Source organism: Labrus mixtus, chromosome 1 (assembly GCF_963584025.1).
Source record: "Labrus mixtus chromosome 1, fLabMix1.1, whole genome shotgun sequence".
Classification (NCBI taxonomy): Eukaryota; Metazoa; Chordata; class Actinopteri; order Labriformes; family Labridae; genus Labrus; species Labrus mixtus.
In genome coordinates, this window is record NC_083612.1 from 12,485,907 (window position 1) to 12,511,177 (window position 25,271).

The 25,271-nt window shown below is 38.6% G+C and overlaps 2 protein-coding genes and 1 long non-coding RNA gene across 4 annotated transcripts; 1 reads left to right on the top strand and 2 right to left on the bottom strand.

Annotated features, from left to right (window-relative positions):
• Positions 1–3,350: 3,350 nt before the first annotated feature.
• On the bottom strand, positions 3,351–8,781 carry LOC132958218 (solute carrier family 25 member 44-like). 2 transcript variants are annotated; one of them, XM_061031033.1, is made up of 4 exons: positions 8,624–8,781; positions 6,959–7,627; positions 6,681–6,808; positions 3,351–6,013 (listed from the first exon to the last, which is right to left on the bottom strand). In XM_061031033.1, exons 2-4 carry the CDS (start codon positions 7,584–7,586, stop codon positions 5,822–5,824), a joined length of 948 nt encoding a protein of 315 aa, XP_060887016.1. In that variant the 5' UTR covers positions 7,587–7,627; positions 8,624–8,781; the 3' UTR covers positions 3,351–5,821. The 2 variants fall into 2 exon arrangements, with proteins under 2 accessions (XP_060887016.1, XP_060886940.1); XM_061030957.1 differs by having other exon boundaries at positions 6,959–7,623; positions 8,624–8,780.
• A 2,219-nt stretch (positions 8,782–11,000) lies between these two features.
• LOC132954682 (proteasome subunit alpha type-4-like) lies at positions 11,001–14,630 on the top strand. Its single transcript, XM_061027345.1, has 9 exons — positions 11,001–11,129; positions 11,547–11,566; positions 11,782–11,824; positions 12,677–12,839; positions 12,932–13,009; positions 13,153–13,241; positions 13,462–13,592; positions 13,964–14,087; positions 14,398–14,630. The coding sequence occupies exons 2-9, from the start codon at positions 11,564–11,566 to the stop codon at positions 14,550–14,552; spliced, it is 786 nt and encodes a 261-aa protein (XP_060883328.1). The 5' UTR covers positions 11,001–11,129; positions 11,547–11,563; the 3' UTR covers positions 14,553–14,630.
• Positions 14,631–16,520: 1,890 nt separating this feature from the next.
• Positions 16,521–19,710, bottom strand: LOC132954763 (uncharacterized). The gene is made up of 2 exons (XR_009665866.1): positions 19,523–19,710; positions 16,521–17,322 (listed from the first exon to the last, which is right to left on the bottom strand). It is a non-coding gene; the product is annotated as an uncharacterized LOC132954763 (long non-coding RNA).
• Positions 19,711–25,271: the final 5,561 nt, after the last annotated feature.

Genomic DNA, 25,271 nt, shown 5'->3' on the forward strand with positions numbered 1-25,271 from the left:
TATGAACTTTGATTTTCAATCTAATAGTTATGACCATTTGTCTTATATTCATGAGTTATTTTATATGTTTTCTTCTCAAACTGGCTTTTTGTTTCATTAAATCACCTTTTTATCTCCTACTTCTAAAATGTTGTGTCATAACCTTGGTATCCTTTCTCATATTATTGACCTTTAATCTCACAACTATGACCTCTTATCTCATCATTTAATGTTCTCTAGACCAAGTTGCCCAAACATGTTTTATTTGATTTGTTTCTCATTTTGTAACATTGTGAATAAAAGATCCAACTCACGAAACACATTGTTGTCACCAGTTGACACTACTCGGATAGTTTGGCAGAAATACTGTTTAAAGGATCAGTCTGCATGCTTGAACTCTCAAAATATACTCAATACTCATTACACCTACATCTTGTGTAAATCTGATCAGTTCCTCCAAAATGCCCGTGAAGATATTTACACCTAAAGCCAGTTAAAGGGAAGTAATCCACAGTTGACTTTCTGTCTGAATAAAGTGGTTCATGTGAAGCCCTGGCCGTGTGACTACACAAATCAAGTAAATCAATCCCCCACATAAATGAAATCACAAAAGATATTCCAAACATCATCGCATAAGAAGGAGGTCATTTCAAAGCCAGGACAGAGAGAAGGAAGAGCAACCAAACACTCTCTCAGCCTACATGTGTGCAATCTGAATCTTGTATTAAGACAGACTTAATGAAGGGGAAACATATTATTTGTATACATTCACATTGTGCTGGGGCTCAGAAAGTTCAACGTACTAAAACCAGGGGACACAGGACCAATAAATATACAGTTTAGATTTTAAATTAGATTTTCTTTTTGTCCTTTGCTGCTTCCAATTCTCTAAATCGTGGCCAACGCAGCAACAAAGATTACATAACAGTCTTGTTAAAACTATTCTCCTGTCTCTCCATTCACTATCCTACCTTTTATTCGCCCCCCCCACACACACACACACACACACACACAGCTGTCACTATTACCCCCCATGAGAATGAGAGGCCCTTCCTCTAACCCCGGCCCGAGTCAGATTTGTTCCTCTCTGACGGCTCCTCATCCATCTTTTTGACAAAGTGCCTTCCAGACGCGGCGGGATAATTAATGTAGAGAGCAGAACTGGGAGCACTCCGTCATCCAGCATGAAGTGTCAGCTCCGTGTCGCCCTCCCTGTTTGTTTCATTCATCACAGCATTTGTCTCTGCAGGGTTTGATTTCCAAAAGGGAAAGTGACCATTTAAAAAGGTAATGTAGGATGTAAGGGAACAGTCTGCTGCCATCTATTGTCCTGATTATGAAACAAAGGACTGCAGGCGTTATGCTGGTTGGTCTATTTAAGGCTTTAAAAGGGTTCGTTCTATCCACGGGCTGGACTGGCGTTGACCTTTTACAGTGATTTGTTTGCCAGAGCTTAATAAGCTGATATTTTCACAACATTAAAAGTCATATTCACATACATGTCCACGATGTAAAAAAGTTCTTCTTGACCCTAAATATTTCCTTTTTCATTCTTATGCCGCTACGCCCAGGGAGGCAATTTGTTCAGGTTTGAATTGAATGTTTTTGTAACACTTCTTCACCACTTTTAACTTTGTTCCCCTAACTGCCCTAAAGGAAAAATTAAAATGAATCCCACATATTATTTCTTATATTAGATAATATGAAGTCAGGTTCATCAAAAACAAAAACGTGACACATTTCCTGTATTAAATGAGAAACAATTGAATAATTATGAGCGACAAGACTCAGAATTTGATTCTCCTCCCCCTTCATTACTAGTATTGTACTTCAAGTTAACAGAGTATACCAAAGAGTACCATCCAGACCTGCTCTCTGTGTCCTGAGATAACATTTGTTACATATTGGTGCTCTACAAATAAAGATTGTTTGATTACTTCTTTTTTTTATCAATCATTACATGTAGGCATTGTTACATCAAATTAAAGTGCAACTGAAGCGACGTAGGACTTCCAGCCATGGCTGATTTGCAGTCCTTGTCCCTGGCTAAGCAATACTGATACAACAACATGTTAAAACAGACATAAAAACTGACAACTTCAGGTCCAATCAGCCAAATCTGTCAGAAAAAAAAAAGACCTTTAAAAATGACCTTACCCGAGTAGATCCTTTCATCCTGTTACCAAACTAGCTAAATGAGATATGACCTCCGCCGTGAGGTCACCTTCAGTCACATGTACGAGAACATCAAGAAAACACATTATCTTCTCCTCCTCCCACACCTCCTTATCAGCACAACACACACTCCCTGAGGGCAACAGGAACACAATGTTGACATGTTCACACAAAGCCTCTTCGTGTTCTTATGTAATATATTTTTAAATCAGGGACATGTCATGCCTTCTATCTCCATCTGTATTTATTATCTAACTATAAAACTACTCTAAGTGAATCCACCACCGTGTTATATCTGATGTGGTCTCATGTTAAAGTTTACAAAAGAATCTTCTGGAACATTGAATGTGTTTGTTTCATGTTTCATCAGTGTTTTAAGGGTATTTGAGATTAAGACCAGACTTAATAAAAGACTAAACTGTATTCCAGACTAGTTAGCAGCTCACCTGTCTGGTATATGAGGAAAGTAAACAGAGAGCAGATCTATCAACCTTTGAGCTCCTCACAGAAATAGAAATATTGTACTGGAAGTTGGCTGATTAAAAAAAAAAAAAGATATGAGGAAAAGAAAAGCCAAAGAGAGATGAAGTATGAAGCATCATTTCTCATTTTGATTCTTTGTTGTAATTGTCACTGAAACAAAGTCTAAGGGCTACACTCAAAAAATAATTAGTCCTTCATGTTTTCTTCTTAAAATAGATTTTAATCAGCCTACATTTGAACACTGAAATGATCATAATGGTATCCTCCTTAAAAATGTATTTGTTGGGATTCATTTGAGCCGTTTCTTTTCTCACATTTTTCTTACATTTTATGCTAATTTCTCACTTCAAACCCCAGATTCAGGTAATCCGACATTCTCAAATGGGCATCAATTAATTCAGATACACCACAACATCTCTAATTAAGATTTTTAGATATAATAGATTTTAGAGAAATATTTAGAGCAAGAAACAAATGAGAGCATGTAGACTTATCTGCATGGAAATAATGAGAAAGCCAATGTGATTTTGCAGCCACAGGTCGATGTGTCCTTGGGCAAAACACTTGACCCCTGCTCCCTCAGTGTATGAATGGGATTAGTTACTTCTGATGGTCACTTTACATAGGAAACCTCTGGCATCAGTGTGTGAAGGTGTGACCTGCGGTGTAAAAGCGCTTTGAATCATCAGAAGACTAGAAAAGCTCTACACAAGTCCATTTACCATTTAACGTTTTATTTACTGAACAAACCGGACACAGAGATGAAACATGGTGTGAAACAAAATGTGTTACGTTTCTGTCAGTCAGGTTCTGATTCACCACAGAAGACAAATCACACAATCCCACTTTGATTTTAGAGCTGTGCAAAGAAAATGATCAACAACTGTGTTCAGTCTTATTCCAGCAGTGTGTTTGATTCCCTTCTCTCACACACCACTCACAGGTTTTAGTAAAAGGGAAAAACAATTGAAGTGTATGTGTATCACTGCATGAAAATGTGTTAGAACTGCTAATGAATCCAAACGATGTACCAGAGTACATCTAGACCTGAGTTCAGATCAGAACTGCCTCTATTCATCCAATACAGCCCATCCTGTGATTCCCATCTCAAAAATGTGACATGTTACATCAAAGTTAAATGTTTACCTTGATATATACATATATATATGATTTTAAAAAGCATAACCTTTCCTCAAAAGCCACATTCTGCATGTCAGACCAGGGAAGATCAGACAGAATATAACAACACCTTTGGATACTTCAGTGGTCATAATCCCAGAAACATGGGCCGGAAAAGAAATTCACTTCAACACATTTCATTCAACATGTTATTCACACAATTTACAGGAAATATACACATTCACATTTTTGTGCTGAAGGTAATAAAACATTTACATTATTGCACTCAGACAGTTAGTGACACAACAGGGAAACTGCAATACTCCTGCTTTCGTAACGTCGCTCTCCTTCAGCGCTCAGGTTTGAAGAAGCAGCTCAGCAACTAAAACACTTCCAGTTTACTAAATCTGCTGTTCATTCACCAGCTCCATCACCACAATGTCTTCTACAGTCAGCAGATGTTACAGGAGTGCAGAGGAGAATATTGTACTGTATGTTTACTGTTTTCCTTCCTATGATTCTGTCTGTAAAGGTTTCGAGACAAATGCAAATTAAATACAAACACAGACGCTGCCACAAAACGACGATTCTATAATCTAATGTTCTTCTCTTGACTTTCAGCAGACGATGAAGGCAGCGATTTAAAAAAGGCAGACATAGAGGAAATGCAGGATAGACAAAGAAGCCAGCGTGTAAGGACAGGGACAGTTTGAACATTCATGTCTGAACTCTGATCACAGCCAGCAGTTCATATGGATGCAAACACAGCTTACTATTATAACCATCTCACTAGTAGCACACAAAAAATGAGTTTAAAATGTGTCAGTAATCTTATTTTCTCAAAAGCATAGAGAGATTGTGAAGGTTTCGTTTCATACGTTCAAAGGCAGATGAGTAGGATTTGTTGGTAGCGATTTGCAAACATAATATTGAAGGTTGTCCCCTCTTCCCCTGCTCTAGTTTAGCACTCTTCAGTCAAACAGCAGCGTTCCATCACAATCAATCAAACGCTGTGCACGGTTTGCTCTGTGTTCCCTTAAAATGGGCTCTGCTTTGTTTTCTCTGCTTTGTGTAACCCAATCAGAAGCAGCTAGTATCAAATTCAAATCGTGTTAAAAAGGATGTGCTCTTGAGTAACACAACAAACACAACAAGGTGTTCATCACAGAAACCTAACATATGTTTTATATGTTTATATAATAAATGTTCTTCCATGTTTGTCTGGCTGAACGCGTCCATGTCTACAGAGGCAGTGACAAGGCAAAGAAGAAAATACAGAGAACACATGAGTCCCTACACCACCACCAACTTCTAATGGTTCATTAGTGGTCACTTTTCATTTTTAACATCTGATTAAAAAAATCAGATATACTACTCATTAGGGCTGGGAATCTTTGGGTGTCTCACAATTAGATTTTGATTCTTGGGTTCACGATTCGATTCAGAATCTATTTTCGATTCGAAACTATTCTGGATTCATGATTCAAAGTCTATTTATGAATTAGTAAATCCTTCAGGATCCACTCCAGTCATCTGTGGGACTGGCTGGATTTCTTGTTGCTCCATCTGGCATCCTACTGAGCTAAAGAGCGAGCTTTATCTCTTAGCAAGGAGTGACTGATTAGCCACACACACACAAAAAAAGAAAACAACTATTTTGGAAGTCATGAATCTATTTAAAATCTCAGAAGGTAAGATCTTGATTTTTACATAAGTCTAATTTTTTCTCTCACCTCTACTACCCATCAGCCTTTCTTTTGAAAATGAATAATTTATGGTTTCATTAACTTGTCTGCATCTGTATCTGCATGTGAAAACATCTCATTCAAAACACTCAATTGCACTAAACAAGCCTCAGTCTGGTGTGAATGTTAATGGTTATGTAATCAATCTGGAATAAAGTTCAACTACTACACACTAGGTAAAGCATTACGCAGGTGTTTGTTTAAAGTGTTTCCATTTTGTTCCCTGGGCTGTTATTTAAAACAAACCTCTCTCTCTCGTCTAAGTCTAATGTGAGGTCTAAAATGGCACGTGGTCCATATATGGTGTGTCCAGGTTTCTTCTACCAGTGTCTCGAGTCCACCAGCTCGGGCCTCAAACTCACTTTCTTTAGCGTCTCGTAGCCAACCACCATTACGATGGCGGTGGGCGTGGAGGAAATGATGCGAGCAGACAGTCCTTTGGTCAGTCCCCAGGCGCCCTCCTCTTTGATCAGCTGCCTGAACGTCTCCATGACTGAAGTCCTCCCTTCAACCTAAACAAAAACATACAGGCAGTGCATGCTGTGGGATTATTTGAAATCACAAACCAAACTAAATCTTTGCCTCTTTGTAGACATGTGAAGATGCATTTTACAATATAACTAGATGTTGCCACACTAAACCTTTGGGGCATATCTTTTCTACCTCACTCCATTCAACATTTATTCATGGAAGTGGTTGACTCTTCTTCTATGCAAAACTTGACTTGGGAAATGTTTACATATGCAGAATCTGTCATCAGAACACAACTTTTGCTTTCCTGCCTGGGAAAGAATAACGTTTCCTGGCGTATTAATATGCAAACTACAGACCAGTGTTATAGTAGTTTGTTACTATTTGCATACGCACAAAGAAGCTGACTAACCATTTATTCTTACTTTATCACTTATTTAAAAATATCTAACTAAACACAACAGACTCTGATACACTAAACCTTTCCCCACATGGACAGAAGAAACAAAATCATATTTAGTTGAGATGCTTGAACCACCATGAACCATGTGCCACTTACAGATACACTTCTTGCTGTGTCTAAAATGTTGGATAATCAAAAAAAAAAAACCTCTCAAGATCAAGTTTTACTGGGATTTGAATGATAATTACAGCAGCCCCAAAATGATCATATGATGCCCTTGTTTTAAAATGCACAGTGACAGTTACCTGTACTCTGGCTCTGACCACATCCATCGGGTTGGTGACAGTTGAGGCAGTCGCAGCAGCCAGAGGTCCCGCTGTGGCTTGTAGAATCAGATGAGGGCAGTCACTGGGAGCCAACTGAGAGAGCTGCTCTGTAGAATATCACACACACAGACACTAGGTCAACCACAGGGCACAGACTGGTACAATTATATTCACTAAATCTGATCAAATACAGACACAGAAAGTGCGATTAGTGCAATGCTTTATAGTTTAGAAAACAGAAGAATGATCCTGCTTACCAGCATAGAAATGATAGAAAGGCCACCAGACTGCACTGTTTGGGATATACGTTAGTAAAGAAGCCACATATCCCCTGTAGAAGCCCCTGAAACCATCAGCAGCAAAAATCTGGGTCATAATGTTCCTGGTTTGGCCGAACACTTTTTTGGGCTTTCCCTTCTCGGTGTTAGAACTCAGACGAAAGCGGGTGAGGTGCTCGCCTTGGCCCTGCATCATGAGCTGCTGAGACACAACATCTATGGGAACGGTGATGCTCTGAGCAACCAGAGAGGCTGCGCCGCCCGCCACCAGAGACTTGACCGTGTTGTCCTCCGAGTACTGGGAGACGTACTTCCTAACCAGTTCATAGGTGGTAATGTAAGCCTGGCCTGAGATGAGCGTGAGGGTGTTAACCATGAAGCCGCGATAAAGGCCACGGACGCCCTCCGCCCGCAGAATCTTAAAGAAGGCGTCGAAGGTGCCGTTGTAGAGGGACTGCCCCCGCTGCACCTGAAGCCGAGTGCGGATGAGTGTGGCCGGATAGACGGTGGCCCGGATGGTCATTGTCATGAACACCCCGAAAGAGTAGAACTTCCTTTTGTCGAGGTCCTCCCACTCGATGATCTGGATGTTCCTTTTCTGCTGCATCCTGCCAGCTGAAGATGCCCCTTCATCAGAATGATTCCTGCCTGACAGCGTGAAACAACAGGTGAGGTCAGTTCGCTTAAGTTGAAGTAATCATTACTAAAAGGCAAAAAAGTAGAACAAATAATCATTGTCAAAACTGGATTACTTAACCTGGATATTACTCAAGAAAGTGTTGAGCTAACCCACAGGTTCCTGACACCTTTTGGTGCATTTATTCCTTTCACAATCTCCCCAGATTGACCGTCTCTCTCTTCAGCTTTTACTATCCAAATAAAGGCAAAAAGCCACAATATCATTTTTCAAAGATCAGATTTGGCACAACGTGACAGAGACACATATAAAACATCTCTCTCTGGCAGGTGACAGAGATGTTTTTCTCAGTGTACATCTTATCCCCAGCCTTTATGTATTTAATATATCTTCTCTCCAAACTGCAGCAGCAACAATGTGTTCAGACTGAGGGAATCAAAAAGGTTTAACTAAACGCATATCCTGACATTGATCACAGAAAGGACACCACCTCTTTTGTGACCTTTGCCTTAAAGATGAAAACAAAACCCTCTGAAAAGTAATGTCCTGAAAAGATGGCTTTATTTACATCCTTATTCTGACAGTACATTGTAAATACAACCTTAAAGAAGGCTGTGCTTTTTCCTTTCTCCTTGAGCATTGACCAGTTGTCTTTGTTGGACAGGTCAAAGGTCATACACAGCAAGATGCTTGCAATAAAGGACGATAAATGTCGTTGTTATGACCGTGTTGTTACAGATCTCGCGTCTTCTTGGTCGTAACAAGAAGAAGAAGCGAGATTTGTAGTCAGAGGACACCGTGTGAAACCAGCAGAGAGATAATGGAAAGAGTCGTGTGTTTGTTGGTTAATCACGTTTTTAAATCCATTCAAAGTAAGTCACACCATCACACAGCCTGGTGTTCAGTAAATAAAGACCGTCACCACGTGATTTTATGATGGTTTTGGTGGATGTTTGTGTTATCTAACTCTGATCTAAGCCCTGAGTTTAGCGTTAGCACACACTCACCTCTTCGGATGATTATTTTGAAGCCATTTCAGTCGCATCGATCAGACTTCAAACTTCACGTCTGCGCTCGATCGACACATCCGGGCACTCAGTGAATTAAAGCTTATACGATTATATCAACATGATGGTTAGCTCCTCATTAGCTAACTGTGAAATATCTTCCTGTTCCCATTCAAACACCGACCAATGACACAGCTGTGTTTTCTTACTTTCTTCTTCTTCTTTTGCTTTGATTCGCAAACAAGCTTAAAGGTACATTAGCGCCACCTATCGGACTGGAGCGTATAGTGACAAAACATTTCAATCAATCCTCTTTCCTTTTTAAAAATTGAATGACGTGCTTGTTTCCTTTTGTGTGTCTTCACTGATGTGCTTTGTCAAACTCTATTTTTGCTTCAGTAGTGCTTTTTTTCCTTTTTTTTGTTCTCCTTTTTTTTACATGTAAAGATAAAGATAAACTTTATTGATTTATTATTATTTTTTGTATTACAGCAGCTCAAGAAAACAGGAAAAATGGATAAAATTATTAAAAAATAAAAATAAAAATCAAACATATACATCAGTTAAATAACGGCAGAGTAAAACGTAGTTGTCCAATGACTATGGTCATCTAACAACAGACCGTAGATAAATGATATATTACTCTATATATGTATACAGCATTCATCAAATTCATGACTCATCCTCGTCTACAGGAGAGGTAGCCTACGTGTTATTTCATTGATAATACTGTTGTACTTTAACCCAGAACAGATGGGAAATTAAATGTTGTATCTTACACACTTGTTGTTTTTTTGGAAACTCCATATTCATGAGGAAAAAAAAGCATTGGATCCCAACCAACTTTCCTTCACTTTATTAATGAACTGGGACTTATATATCTAACATTACCAACAAAAAAGTTAATAAGACATAAGTAAAGTAAACTCATGTTTACTTCAGCATCTTTTGCACTACTCACCACTGCACTAGTATCTTATATAACCTTGTAGATATTAGTCTTTGCTTATATGTTTATTTTTTGTGTTTATTGTTGATATTTAATGTTATACCTTTGTACAAAGAGAGCACAGTTTACCCAAGTAAAAGTGTGTGTTTAAGCATACCTGGCCAATAATGCTGATTCTGATTCTGTTAAAGGTTGTTGAATGACTAAGAAATGCTTGAAATATAAAAAACATGAGCTCTGGTGTGTGTAACTTCCTCTTGTTTATGTGCATTTTTATTTATTTTCTACTATGTCTATACGGTCTATGGTTACTACGGAGCCCGGGAGGTGACATGAACGAATGTGATATTGTAATTAAAAGGCTGATCACTTTCTCTCTTATTGTCTTTAAAAATTAGTTCTTACTTTGTGGAAAAGCGCAACTGTTCCGACCTCTAAAATGTGGTTAGAAAATCTAACTAACACTCTCCATTTGGAAAGGATAAGATATGTTCTGAAGGACAGACTTCAACAATTCAATAAAACCTGGAAACCCCTTGTATCGTATCTTGCAAACTGCTGGCCGAATACAACAGTCCTCGTCCTATAGCACACACTGCACAACACCTGAGATGGTTGAAGAGTGAAGGTCTCTAAGGGTCGTGGGTGGGTGGGTGGGTTTTTCTGTTTGTTTCTCTGTTTGTTTCTCTGTTCTTTACATTGCATGTTATTGCACTTTATTTTTTAACTACCTTATTTAAATATTACCTCTGTGCCTATCAATATATCTGAGCTTCAAATAACATCCGGGTTACATGCACAATTGTAAAAACTATAAAAACGAGTCTGAAATATATTGTTGAATGTATGTCCGATTTACTTGCTCAATAAAATATATTGAATTAAAAAAAATGCTGATCGTAGGAATGGCAACAATATTGGAACAATCAGACAAAGGGAAGACATTTATACTCAATTCAGAGGGAAATAGATAAAGTAAAATACAGAGGGAGCAACAGAAGAGAGGAGGTCGTAATGTCCAGGTTAAGACTTGGTCACAGTAATTTAAACAGCACTCTACATATCATTGGAAAACATTCATCCGGTCTTTGTGAGATATGCAATCTAGCAGAATGAACATGTAGTTATTAAATGTAGAAAGTATGTAGCACATAGACATAACATGATGTCAGAAATGGAGAGAGAGGGACTCGTAAGAAGAGATTTCAAAAGTATTTGATAAATATCTCTTGAGAACAGGTTTATTTAGGAATGTGAGTAATAATTAAATCCAGAAATTGAAATTAAATTAAATTGAAATTAAAAACAGAAATTGAGGAGGATTTAGGAATGTGAGTAATAATTAAATCCAGCAGATGGCAGTAATGCAACTTTTTGGATGCCAGCTGCCATTAAAATCCAAAGAAGAAGAAGAAGAAGAAGAAACGCTGATCGGTCCTCCCACAGACAGGTGGCGGTGTTGAACAGTGACGTCACTGCCGGAGCATCACGGTGTGTGTTGAGGAAACATCAAAACTGAAAGTAGTGAACTGCTCAGCCTGTGGAGAATAACGCAAAGTAAGACCATTACACTTAAAGTTACATATTAATATGTCGCTGTTAAAACCAGTATTTTGTCAGCAAACCACAGTTTTCGAGTACACGGTCTGTTTGAAGCCAGAGAGAGCTTCTGTATTGTGGACGAGTTAGCCAGCATGCTAACGAGCTAGCTTCTCCATATATTGCAGATTCATTCTTCCCTGAAGTTAGCTGGCTAGCTGGTTAGCTCGCTGTCAGATACTGAGGCATGATATAAAAGTGTTTTTTAATCGCATTTGTGAGTAAACGTGTGCACACAGTTATTGCCAAATATATTGTTCGCATTTTGATATTGACTTCTGTATAATAAAGACTCCAACTCATATCAATATAAATGTTTGTTTACCGGTTAAATTCTGCTGCCATGACTTTTCATGTTTATGTTTTATTTTGCAGGATATTTACACTGAAACATGGTGAGTAGTTTTTTTACTGAAATATAAATTTAATATAAATATATTATTATTATTATTATTATTATTATTATCAATATTATTTTTTATTATTATTATCAATATTATCAATATTATTATTATCAATATATTATTATTATCAATATTATTATTATTATTATTAATATTTATTGCATGCTTCTGCTTATTTAACAATATTTTTTTCCTTTGTTGTTTAGTCTCGAAGATATGACTCCAGAACAACCATATTTTCTCCTGAGGGTAAGATACTATTTTACTATAATATTGAGACAAGGTAACTGTTTTATCAACATTACATTTTAATTAGGGTTTAGTACATTATGCAACTTTGACACAAATTTGGTACCATAAGAAAGAATATTCGTTTTTGCCCATGATAAGAACTCTTAGGGCGTGGTCACACTGGCCATCCGTACCGTGCTGTAACCAAGCACGATTGCCCCCCCGCAGCGCCATTCCCACGCTGGCCGGCGCGGCCCGCGGTCACACTACACAGGACTATCCGTGCCTAAGCACGATTACCTCTTGTTCATAACGTCGTAATACAACACATGTACGCTTTATGTTATTATGAAGCGTGCTCAGTTTACAAACAGGCGGACGAGAGAGAGAGAAAAAGAGACGCGCAGTCAAGTCCGCGTCTGCACATCAGAGAAAAACACAGAACATGACAGCTACTTTACTGACTTTACAGCTTATTTTAATCCATTTCAATCATCATTAAAAAATAAAATAGACCGCGCAGACGCCCGCACATCGGAGAACAACACAGAGGGCATGACAGCTACTTTGTGTCTCATATTGTGGATTATAGACGCCCTTTGCAAAGAATAATCGGGCGGCTGTGGCTCAGTTGGTAGAGTCGTCGCCTCTTGACCGAAAGGTTGAGGGTTTGATCCCCAGCTGAGCAACATGTCCGATGTGTCCTTGGGCAAGACACTTAACCCTGAATTGCTCCCGCTGCGTTGGTGGCGGTGTATGACTGGATTACTGTTGTACTTACTCTCTGATGCACGTCGCTTTGGATAAAAGCGTCTGCTAAGTGAATTGTAACATTGTAATCAGAATAATTGTTGTGTTTAAATTTTGCAGGACGCCTGTATCAGGTGGAGTATGCTATGGAAGCGATCGGTCACGCTGGAACCTGTCTGGGGATTCTAGCTAAGGATGGAGTGCTTTTAGCGGCAGAGAGGCGCAACATCCACAAACTTCTTGACGAGGTTTTCTTCTCTGAGAAGATCTACAAACTCAACGAGTGAGTGAACTGAACTTGACTCATTTTTATCATGCTGACTAACTCACCCCTTTCGCAAGGGCTCATATGTGTGTGAACATTCATTTTTTCAGAGACTTGGCCTGCAGTGTTGCTGGGATCACATCAGATGCTAATGTACTGACAAATGAGCTGCGGCTAATTGCACAGAGGTGAGTTCCAGAGGAAAATTGCCAACCAGTGGTGATGCTAGATGCCTGATCCTCATTTTAAGCTTTTCTCAATGTTTGTACTTTAGTTTCTACCATTGCAACACAGTCACCTCCAGCCATTGACCCACAAAATTTCTCTTCAGATATTTATTGCAGTACCAAGAGCCAATTCCATGCGAGCAGTTGGTGACAGCACTGTGTGACATCAAGCAGGCGTACACACAGTTCGGAGGTATGATGAGTATTTGTATGCCTTCATGAAAGATTCAAGCAGACTAATTTAACTTATCCTTGGGATCAACATTTTGTCCGTCTTTAAAAATGCAATATGTATGTTTAAAGACATCTGCCCAAAAACATATTTATCAAATGATTTATTGGTGAAATACCTACAAAAGAACTCACAAACAGATTTCGACATTCTCTAACAGCTCAATGGTTTGTCTAAACAGGGAAGAGACCGTTTGGTGTTTCTCTGCTCTACATGGGCTGGGACAAACACTACGGCTTCCAGTTGTACCAGAGTGACCCCAGCGGCAACTATGGAGGCTGGAAGGCAACCTGTATCGGGAACAACAGTGCTGTAAGTCTGAAATGACCCTGATGATGATAGTCAGTAATATGATCTTAACAGATATACCATTCAGTTTTTATTAGTCCTGAATACTTAGCTTAGAGTTATTCAGAAGATGTACTTAGTTTGTCAACAGTTGTTTTGGATCTGCTTGTAAAACTTTTTTTTTTGTAACACATAAACATTGCATACTTTAGCCAACGCTGTTGGTTTATTAATGTATTTTCTGAATGTCAGTAGTTACTGGTATCTTACATTACAGATACCAGAGCTGTTTTTAGTAAAGAACCAGAAGTTGCTGCAATAAATGTGACTATATATTGTGCTTAATTCCTCCTATACTTCCTCCCTGTTTGATTTGTTGACCTCTTTTGCGTCAGTCTGCAGTGTCCATGTTGAAACAGGACTACAAAGAGGGAGAAATGACTCTGTCCTCTGCTCTGGCTTTGGCTGTCAAAGTCCTCAACAAAACCATGGATGTCAGCAAACTCTCAGCAGAGAAAGGTGAGTTTGAAATGCTCTCATTCCATCTTTTTGTTATTTAATGCATGTGAAATGAAAATAAGAATTGTGGAAAGTAAGTAATATAAAGTTGCAGACTTAAAGAACTATAACATCAGGCCTCAGAATCGGATCAAAGAAAACTTCAGCACTTATTTTCAGTACAAGCTTCTAGTTTGACTTTCATTCAAAGGTATTATAACAGGTATTGTGGACAGAATGTGTTTCCTACCTTGTTGCTAAAGATGTTTTAGATGCAATCGCTTCATTTATACTAGTATAACACAATGTTATTTTGCTTCGACTGTTTCAGTGGAAATTGCCACCCTGACACGAGAAGACGGGAAAACAAAAATCAAAGTGCTGAAACAGAAAGAGGTGGAGGAGCTCATCAAGAAGCACGAGGCTGAGGAGGCCAAGGCTGAGAAGGACAAGAAAGAGAAGGAGCAGAAAGAGAAAGACAAATGAGCAAAATTATTCTTTCCCCTCATGTCAGCAAGTCTTGTATTGTTTTGTATTTTACATTAAAAATTGGAAATAAATGAACACGTTCTTGTCTATAACTTTTTGATAAATTAAACGAAATCATTTTATTAACACTTACAGAGTTAAAACAGATTTTTAAAGAGCTTATCTCTTATTTATGTTTAGGTTGGACATAATCATATATTTTGTTAAATTAAGTTGGCAAAATCAAATTTACTTTTTTCTCCCTAGAAGTTTTGTTATTCAAAATCAGGCAAATTTTCCATTTTGCTGTGTATATTGAGTGTATGCGGAGTAAGTGTTTTGTTTTTGCCAGATGGTGGCGCTATTACTCCTGTTAATGCACATACTGTATGTTGAGCAGCAAAGCAGGGTTTGTTTTTCTTATGACAACTATTGAACACATTTTAAAAAGAAAAACGAGTCAACTCTCGAGACCTTTTTTTCCGATTCATGTAACGTTCTGACTCTCAATCGACTTATTACACATTTCACTTATTCTTACACAGTTCTTACAAGTAAAAGACATTATTTAATCATCCGACAAGTTGAATAAGATCAGAAACAATACAAAGTAGGCAAGAGGTAAATACATGCAGTTGTGGGTCATTTTCAAAATAGATTGTGGTTTTATGAATTTAATCCAATTACATGAGTTATTTACAAGTTGATCAATTACAATAAATTAAAACATGACCCAAAATGAATACATTGAACTGAATTCATTAAGTTTTGCTATTAAACACATTAGAAGTCTTTACAAGAAATGTACTGTAACCAGATGACACTGCTTTTCGGTTAAACAGCGCCTCATTGAGCCATGCTGTTCACGGCTTCTTGTGCTGCCAGGCCAGAGATTGTACAAGTGACAGGCTCAGTTTGAATTTGAATGCATTAACCCTTCAGATGCATCATCTCGTCTTCAAGGAGGTCCTGACACAAATGCAAAGTAACACACAAGCAAGCATACATACAATTTACATATTAACAATTACAGTTTGCATCACCTGTCTGCATCTCCATTTTAGGTGTAATGTCTTCTATTGACCACTAGGTGGTGATGCTGTTAACCGGTGATGTTTCTCTTCAGGATGATATTCTGCTATATTTGGAAAGAAAATGTGCTTTCAGTTTTGAATTGTGCACTACTAGAACCACAAACTATATCAATTAAATGATATGTATTTTGGTTTCAGTAGTTAAATTGGATCCAATCAATGACCAAGAAACCCCGAACAGTAGCTGCTCAGTAGAGACTCACTCATGCGGACTTAAGGTTAAGACAATGACACAACATATCTTCATATTTTGACATTTAAGTAAAACTTTTTTTGTCCACATTAAGACGTTTTACATAGATCACTTAGCAAGTATGTTATGTCATGGGTAATGATTAAGTCAACATTTTGCATATTCCAACAGCAGCATTGGAGATGGGGATTTAAAATATCAGCTGAGTTTTGTTAAAGAGCAGGTGGTCAATGTGACAGAAGTGTCTGTTATGTGCGATCACTAATAGGTACTTAAGTGAGACACAAAGTAGGTGGTCACAACTGGACTGAAACCAGCTGCTGTTCATGCTGTAGTGCACTTACTGCAGTGACACAAGCTCTGTTAGGTAGTGCCGGTAAAATGTGGCGACACATCAGGATTTTTTAGTTTTCATGGTCCAGTGTCAACCTCACCAAAGTTATTGTATCGCACCAATAACTAAACCAATCTAACTTAGTGACAGAATATCCAGAGGAGGCTGATTCAACCCTAACTGTGTCGGTCAGCAGAGGTTTAGGATCTCAGTCTTTTTGGCTGATGGCTTAAAATGTAAGTGATCAGATTTAAATAAATGTAAACATGTTATCTTCATGCACAATGAGATCTCAAAGCCTTTAAAATTCCAGAAAATGAACTCAATTTAGAAAGCCATCTTTTCTAATTCATGTTGAATTGTAGTTTTAACTCAGACTCAGTTTGTTAAAGCAAAAACATTCCCTAAAACAATGCTGAGTTTAGTTTTTCCTATTAATCAATATGTGACACTCAATATTTACTGGCAACATTTCAAGCAGTATAATGTATCACTAATGACCTATAACCAGACATGTCCCCTGTTATATTATGCGTGATTACAGTATTACAAGTTCAGAAAGCTTTGACTTGATAGCCTCATAGTAATATAGTTATATTGAATGTTGAATTGAATATTTGGATTTGCAGTCAAAATGTTTATATTCTGACTTTCTATATATTCACGTTTGGTTCATTTCTTTTCCATATAGTCATTTTTTTTATTCCATGTATTCAAACTTTCATTGTGACATATTACAACTTCCATGCAATATAGTCATGTTTATTTATTCATCCTATCATCTCATAATTTATTATACATACAACCACTGTTTATTGTAAATTCTTAAGTTTAATTGATCATTAATGTCGCCCCCTCTGTAGTCATCCCATCATCCGTGCTCTCCTCCTTACACACAGAGCGTCCATGCTCGCTGATTTAGCAATCTGTGGGCACGGTTTTGTAAACACAATGTCTTTATTCAGAGAACAACGTTAGCAAAGTCACTGCTTTCCTCAAACTGTACGGTTGGTTTGAGAGTGAAAAGCATAATAAATAAAGTGAACATGTGAAGCTATAAAAAAGAAATGTGAAACACTATGTAGCATGAAAACTCACCATAAATACGGACTCATTTGATTTACCTGGTGGATGTGGCCCTCGTGATAAAGGGCCATTCTTTGTTCTCTGAAAAAATAAATCATGTTTTTTTTAATAGTGGCCACAGTTTACAAAATTTGTTCCCACAGCTTTTGAAACCGTGCCCACAGATTGCAAATCAGCAGGCAGAGATTATGAATCTGTTCTCACAGATTTCTAAACTAAAAGTACAGATGAACTCATGGCTCTCTCTTGTTTTTCTCAGCGGGCACTAGAGGCCTCTGTTACATAATTGGTTCATTAGATTGATTGTTTGTCATACTGTTTTTCTTTCTTATTTAGACTTGTATTAAAGAGATTAACACTGTCATTCTATCTTTTTATGTTAGTTTGTAGTTACACATTTTTCAAACTTTCACTTCCTATGGACAAATCTTATTCCATATTAACGTACTTCAAAATAAAATGTCTATTTCTATTTCCTAAACATCATGCACAACTCCCCCTAAACCAAACCAGTTTCATAGCAACCGCATGATTAACTGAGCCTGAGCGCTGGTGGCAGAATAACATGTCTCCCTTTATATAACTAACTTACAGTAGAAGAAAAGCACTTTTCCTTGCCAAGTTTCTATTTGCAGACTGTGTAAGTGGTGTGCCCCATTAGAAATTTAGTTATTTGAGTCACATCCAAGATAAAAGAGTTGGCCAGCCTCCCGAAATAAAAACTTTTTTTTTTTTTATTTGACGTCAATCTTTTGCTTAGGATCTTAAACTTGTAAATCAACAGGGCTAATTCTTTGAAAGGGCAGCCGCGGTGAGGTCATGGTGTTCACATGAGCCCTTACAGTGTTGAGTGGGAGGATCTTGGCATCTGAATGACTTGAGCCGTTCGCAGGCCTCCCCTCCTGAGGGTGAGATGTCCGGTTCACTGAATCCCCCACTTCTATCCAGTTTCCCAGTTTAACACTGGTGTCCTAAACTTCATATAGCCTTGAACTAAAACTCTTCCACTGGGTGATGTCTCAGGCTTTTGCCAGCAAACATTACATGCTCCTGCAGAACAACACAAGCTTATTAGGAAGAGTCTGGATTAGAGGCCCTGCACTGTCCGCTGTGATGAGGCAGATAGGGAGAGCAGCAGTGTAAACACAGCCCCAGAAAAGCACAGGAATGTCTCTGCTGTGGGAGCTGGAGTACGAGGTCAGCTGGAGGCCAAGGCAGGTGGTATACATCAGAATGGAGGCTGACATCTCAGCATTAACTTATCCAAACACGAGGCAGGCGGTATGTTATCCTGCTGCTCGTGCTGGAGGAGGAGCAGGAGGAGGCAATAGAGGAGGAAGGAAAAGAGAGAAAGAGTGGGGGATGAAACAAACAGGAACGAGTGGGAGTGTCTCTGCAACACAATCAACATCCCATCTCTACCTTCAGTCCCAGAGGAGAAAAACAGCAGTTAGCATTCGAGGCTAAAAATGACATGAGACTTGATTCCAGTTCAAAGCCTTTGATCTCGATCCAGTCACTGATCCGGAGAGTTTTAGCCACGTATCACTGGCAGCAAGTCCAAGAGATGGTTTAGAGAACATGATTTACAGCATGTTGCGCTCCTGCCAGTGAACGTTCAAGCGCAGGCCTTCATGATACTGTTGCGTAATGCGTACATTTTGTTGTTTTGATACAGTACTTGGCCCGTGTGTCTATTTTTATCTTAGAATTTCCACTCTTGTCATCAATTTCCTCCTTGATATTCGTGGCCATGTTACTGCACAAGCCTAGAATGTCGTAAAAATCCTACACTGTTTATAGATCCTGCAAATTTTTATCAAAAACGTTGATTATGCAGATTGATAGTGATCTGTGCTGTCACACCCTTAGTTTCAAATTCCTTTAAAACTCTTAAAGGTTTCTCATTGTTAGGAAATACTTCAAATGTGATTTCTCAGAGATCTAGTTTCCTTTGCTGGTTGAGAGCAAATAATAGTTTTATGAAATGCTTCAAAAGCAAGCTTTGGGGTGCAGCTCTGTTGGTAAAGCAGGCGTCCCATGTACAGAGGCTACAGTCCTCGTTCCACTGGTTGCTGGTTCGACGCCCAGACGGCAAGTGTTTGCTGCATGTCATCCCCCAGTCACTCTTCCCCACATTTACCTGTCAGTCTTCAGCTGTCCTATCTAATAAAGGCAAAGGGCCAAACGTTTGAAAAAGCATAAAGAAAGACAGAAACAAAATAAATGTGAATAAAACTTTAGTTAGTCATTCATTATTATTTCAGGCTCCTGGAGGAACCTTTGGTTTGTCTGTGCAGGTTCTCAGTCATCCAGGTCATGGGAAATTTGAAGCTTGATCCAAAGGCAGCTGGACTTGGTTGAAGATCTTGAAGATGTTTCAGCTCTCCTCCGAAAGGCTTCATCATTTCTTAAGTAACTGGTGGAAATAGCTAGAAAGTCAAGCTCAATGCTAATACTAATGATCCACAGAGGATGATCCTTAAATGTCTAGCTTTGTTTAACAGTTAACCAAGTCCAGCTGCCTTTGGATCAAGCTTCGAACTTTTGTGTTAATTATTAAAGCCCCTGCCGACAAAGTAGTGACTTGTGTCTTATTGCAGATTTTTTGTGGCAAAAATCTCACCCTGCTTTTTTTAACATTCAAAATTATCGCCCATTAGGTGTCACTGTTTTAGAAAATGAAACAAGAGGCTGTTCATGCTGCGTGCTGCCGTGATACTTAGCCCACCACTGCCGTTTCAGGCATTTAAAGTAACTTTAAAGAAATAATGGACCTTCATGCTAATGGCTCTGTTTGCTTTTGTAGCTCATAAAGAAGTTTCAGTATTCATTTCAGGCTGTTCTAAAAAACAGCTAAAAACTTCTCATAGGGGCAATTTAGCTTTTAAAGACTTGATGTGCTCATACAACAGCACTCCCTCGGGTGTGATATTACTTCTTAATAACAAGCCTCTGGCTCTTTATAATATTAAGAGGGACACATGTGGCTCCAAGTGTTATTCCCATTTACGAAGTAAAAACTGCAGACCTCAGTTCAGACTCTCAGACCGCTTGAGACCCAAATCCATAAAAACTCAAACCCTACAGGAGTGTAGACTTTGGGATCCTGAACAGAGTCTCCTTCCCTCAGACTGCAGCACATCTCAACAGCAGTAGTGAGTCGCTTCATTTAAAAGAAACCTCTCCTGCTGACCATGCCGCTTACTTTCAAACTCTTATTTAAGGCTATCGGGCCACGCACTGGTGTGTGAAATCCTGACCTTATTGGGAATCAGGAGTTATTAAATAATCTTTTCATCCATGACAGTAATTTTGTGAGCAGCCCCACAAATCTTTGAGATTACAGACTCACTGCTCAGCACCAGATCAAGACAGTTCACCATAAATGGAGTCGAGCTGCAGTAAACAATAATTACAAGTCGTTCTGCTGATGTGACCAATTATGGAGAGGTATATGAAGCTACTGTTTCTGCTGGCACATAATAATAGGTCTTGTGCTATAATATGGTACAGTGGCATGCAGATGATTTTGGGGGATTTTTTTTGCATGGTAACAACTTTGGACAGTTTCCTGTTTAACATCAGATAAGAGATTGAATTCTCATAGTAGTATCTGGAAAACATCAAACCTTTCTCTGTCACTCATAAATTCAAAGTAAAAGCATGAAAACAAGATATTATCCAGCTGATACAAGAAGAAGTGAAGCCTGGATGATGCAAGGTTTTCTTCCCACCGGATTGAAGAGACGTATGTCTCAAATAAACACCACAGAAACAGTTTGTTATGATTATCAGTGGTTATTTATTTGAAATTGTAGTTTGTTTAGATGGGCTGTTCTCATCATTTTCACTTGTTGTTTTCACCAGAGTTAAAAATGTTCCTGCAGTCATGCTAGTCTGTTTCTGCGTCTGCTGCCTCTGCTTACCTTAAAAGGTAGTGGGGATGAAGTCTTTTGCTTGGAGAGGGGCGATCAAGTCGTAAAAACAGGCACAGAGAGTTCCCATTCAACATCTTAACCTAGACAAGCCTCTGACTAACTGTGTGACAAACTCATTTCTATAATTACACCACAAATCAACATAATGAGTGTGTTTGTGTGCTCACCTGAATCCCGATTTGATCAGAGGTTTGAAATGTTGATATACGAATGGAAACTACAATAATGGCTTTAACACCTTATCTTGTTTGTTTTTTTTAAATATTGTCTGCCAGGAGAGGAGGTTTAGTTACAGCACTTGGGTGATTATACTTGAGGCCAAGTGACTGGTTGTCCTCCCACACCAAATTTTGAGCACAAAACTCATTCCCTGTATTTTAAACACCAAAGCTGCAGTTCCTCAAATGGCCACTTGAGGCTGCCTTAAACATGGAAGTTAATCCCCATTAGGCCCTTTATCAAAATGTTCTCCTGTAAGAATTCAACATGTTTACAGCCTGATACAAACAATGCTAAATATTGAGATGAACATTTCCCCCAGCGTTCCCTCAAGAAATCAAGCCCTTGTCAACCATGTTCACAGGTGCACTGACAACTCAGGTAACATAGAAGTGAGTCTGTAAAACACAAGGGGGGGTGAAAGGAAAATTCATGTCACTCTGCAGGCTGGAATTAAAGAGGGTCATTGGGTAACTTATTTTTCTGCTCTTGTCATATTTTGTTAATTACATAGAGAGACTCAACATATCATGGAATTATTCACAGTGGCTGAATGTTGATTTAAAGAAGAAACACCTGCACAAAGATTATCAGGAAAATGATTTTATACGTTAAAAAATGTTCTGAACAGGATCAAAGTTCAACACCAAACCAGGCCACTAGTTTGCATGCAAACACGCAATCTAATGTCGTCTTATCTGCTGTTTTTGGTTTTTGCTTCATTATGCAAAAGCACACACCGTGAAAAATCTTTTTTACTTGCAGTGTCGATTGTAGCACGCTAAGGGAGTGCAGAGCTTGTGTGATGACAGGAAATGATCAGTAAAGAGCAAAGCAGCACCTTGATCAGTATTCATATAAATATCCTTTATGCAACATACATGTGGGCCATTGAAGAAATACAATAGTACATTTATTTCAAACATTTTGTAATAAGTCTAATTCCCGATGATCCTAAAAGTACTCAGAACATTAAATTCATATACTTTGAATATAGTTTCATATACAGTAGTTATTTCCTCTGCATGTTTTGACTTTGCACCATTAAGCTTTCATTTCACATCATGCACTCTGATATTAATGTTCTCTATAACAGCCTTTTATTGATGTCAGAGGTTTGATACTTGCTCAGATCTTTGGGCTTTAGATTGTTGGTTGGACTAAATAAAGCAATTTGAAGACTTCACTTTGGGTTCCAGACACCGAGAACATTTTTTTCACCATCTTTGGACATCTCATAATCAATAAGATTTTTCTATTAACCCTTACAAAAGTTGGCATATTTAGCAACGATACAAAAAGTTGGTTTCAGCCCTTTTGCTTACCACATACATGTAGCTCAGTAAATATTACAACGTTTGCCTTTTAAATGTAGTGAGGTAGATATGTGGATATTCTCCAATAAAAGTAAAGTTACCTCAGAGTTGCACTGATGCACAGTACTTGAGTAATAGTTATATTCCACCACTGTACATGACATTCCCATTCTGTTTGATTAAATGAATAAATAACCAGTTTTGGAACAAGATTTGTGTACCACATAGTCATGTTGACGTTTTCTTAGAAGTTGTCAACATTAGCCCGTATAAACAACACAGAAATAAACCTGAATGAAGTAAAGACACATCAACAAAGTCAATAAAACCTGTGCCTTTTCTTTAACACACTGGAGTCCGATATGTTCAGCAGGTGTTCGTCATGTGTCTTAAATGTCTTTCGTCTCCTCGTGACCTCAGTCACCTTGACCTGTCTAACTTCAGCCGCTGTGGCCAGCTGCACTCTGAAGAAAACTCAATGGGCCTTTTGTTTCATTTTGACCAACTCCACTGAAACAATACTCTGATTTATTAAAAATGTTTGACTTTGATCTCTCTGTAAATGCATGTGCTGAGACACATAACTTCCTACGTAGACATACAAAAACATATTCAGGAGAAAGTTGAAGCAATGAGTTGACCTTAAATTTAATTAAACAGTGAACAGAGAAACAAATCAGGTAAATCTGTCAATGAGAACAGAGAAAAAGGAAGAAAAGGCTCATATTAAAATAATATTCTTGTCCGTCTCCTGAAATCATTCCAAACATTTTCTGGTTTTAAAATTGCAGTATCGTCTCTGTTCTTCATCCTGTGTGGAGGTTTGTGTCATGCATGCATGTGTGCAGTCAGCCCTGCAGTACACTGACGTCACCGTGTTTCAGAAAAGTTTCACAGAAAAAGTTGGAGAAGTTTTGGCCCCCGCCTACACCCATTGTCTCAACTGGAACATCTTCCATTGCCCCCCTTTTGATAAAACTCCCCCAGAAACTCGGTCTGTTACATTTTTGATAAGAGATGAGCCCTGAAAACAGCGGGCGGCTTCTAAATTATGCAACCGCTCGCATCCTCTTAGGGGAGAAAGTAGAGTTGGGCTGAGTTGTCGAAAGGAACAAGCCATGACAGGCCTGTGCATGGGGGGGTGGTGACCATGAATTATGAATGGTGCTAAGTACGTCTCAGCTGGAGGAGCTGAGCCGAGGCGATGGAGGGCGACAGGATAGTGCCAGCCTATTGGCGGCCCACGGGTAATGCAGTTCACTTTTATCCCAAAAACCCTCCTCCAGTTCCCCCGTCGCTACTCCAGCCTTTCAACACAGCACCTGCCGAGGTCTTAAAATGTCCACCTGAAGTACAGAAGAAGAAGCTCTGCTTTCCTAAATAAAATCCATGCAGTGTCTTTATAGCAGAAAGAGTGCAGAGGATGACTAATAGGCTGTAATAGACTGCACTTTACGGGAGTGAGGAGGATTTTCAGAATGATTCAGATGGACTCTTTAGGTGACTTTCACTTAAGATAGCCTTTGCTACAATAAAGCCTGAAGTCTGTTTAAGTTGAAATGCTTAAAACTTTCATCACATCCTTATATTTTAAGCATTAAGGGTGTTCTTGAAACTCTCAGATGTCTGCAGGCACTCAGCTCGAGGTGCCTTCTTTCCATCTTTAGGAAGAAATAAGGATCCAAACTTTGAGATGATAAACTTTTGCATTTTTCCAGAGTCTACTGTGAAAGCAGGCTAACAAAAAGAATGCATTTTCGCTGAACAATGGCAGGAAGTACTTGGATTTACCTTTAATCATGTCACACTAAACCAAATTTAGAAGAAGCCCTTTTAATAAATGAATAATTGTACATTTAAATACTTAATTAAAATCTTAATTAACTTAATTTGAAGTGGAGTGAGTGAGTGAATGAATGAGAGTTCCTGAAGCCAGTTTAACATGTGAACTCCTAAAACTTTCAAGAAAATTCAGGCAGACTGCCCCAGAAATCTTCCTGATTCCTGACACATGAATTATACCAGTTGGACGAGGAGGGGGTCTCAAGAGGCAAAAACATGATGTAAAAAAAACGACGTGGAAGTGGCAGATGAAACAACCGAGTCCAAAGCTATAATAATATTTTTTGCCTTTTGTATATGTACTTCCACACATTCAAACTAGCAAACAGAAAAAGGGAATGTCATTAAGTGCACGGAGATCACTCCGGTCTCGTGCATATAATCTATAGTCGTGCGCATGATATAAACTTGTGTGAAAGCACCACTACTTAGTTACTTAGTCTTTTCTTAACAGGTTTCATTAAGCTTCATCAAATAAACCACTAAGCTCAAATGTCTCTGTCTTTGTCTGTTTTTCCTTAATGGGTTTAAATGTTCTTCAGTAACATCTTTTATTTGCCACTTGCTGCCTGTCATATCTTCTCTTTGAATGAGTGAACCTGAACATGATTAACCTGGAGTACAGTCATCTGAAGCTTTCAAACACGTCATTACTGTGTAAACTGAAATGAGACTGTGTCCTTTCCTTTCTTAATATTTGGATGTCTAAGGT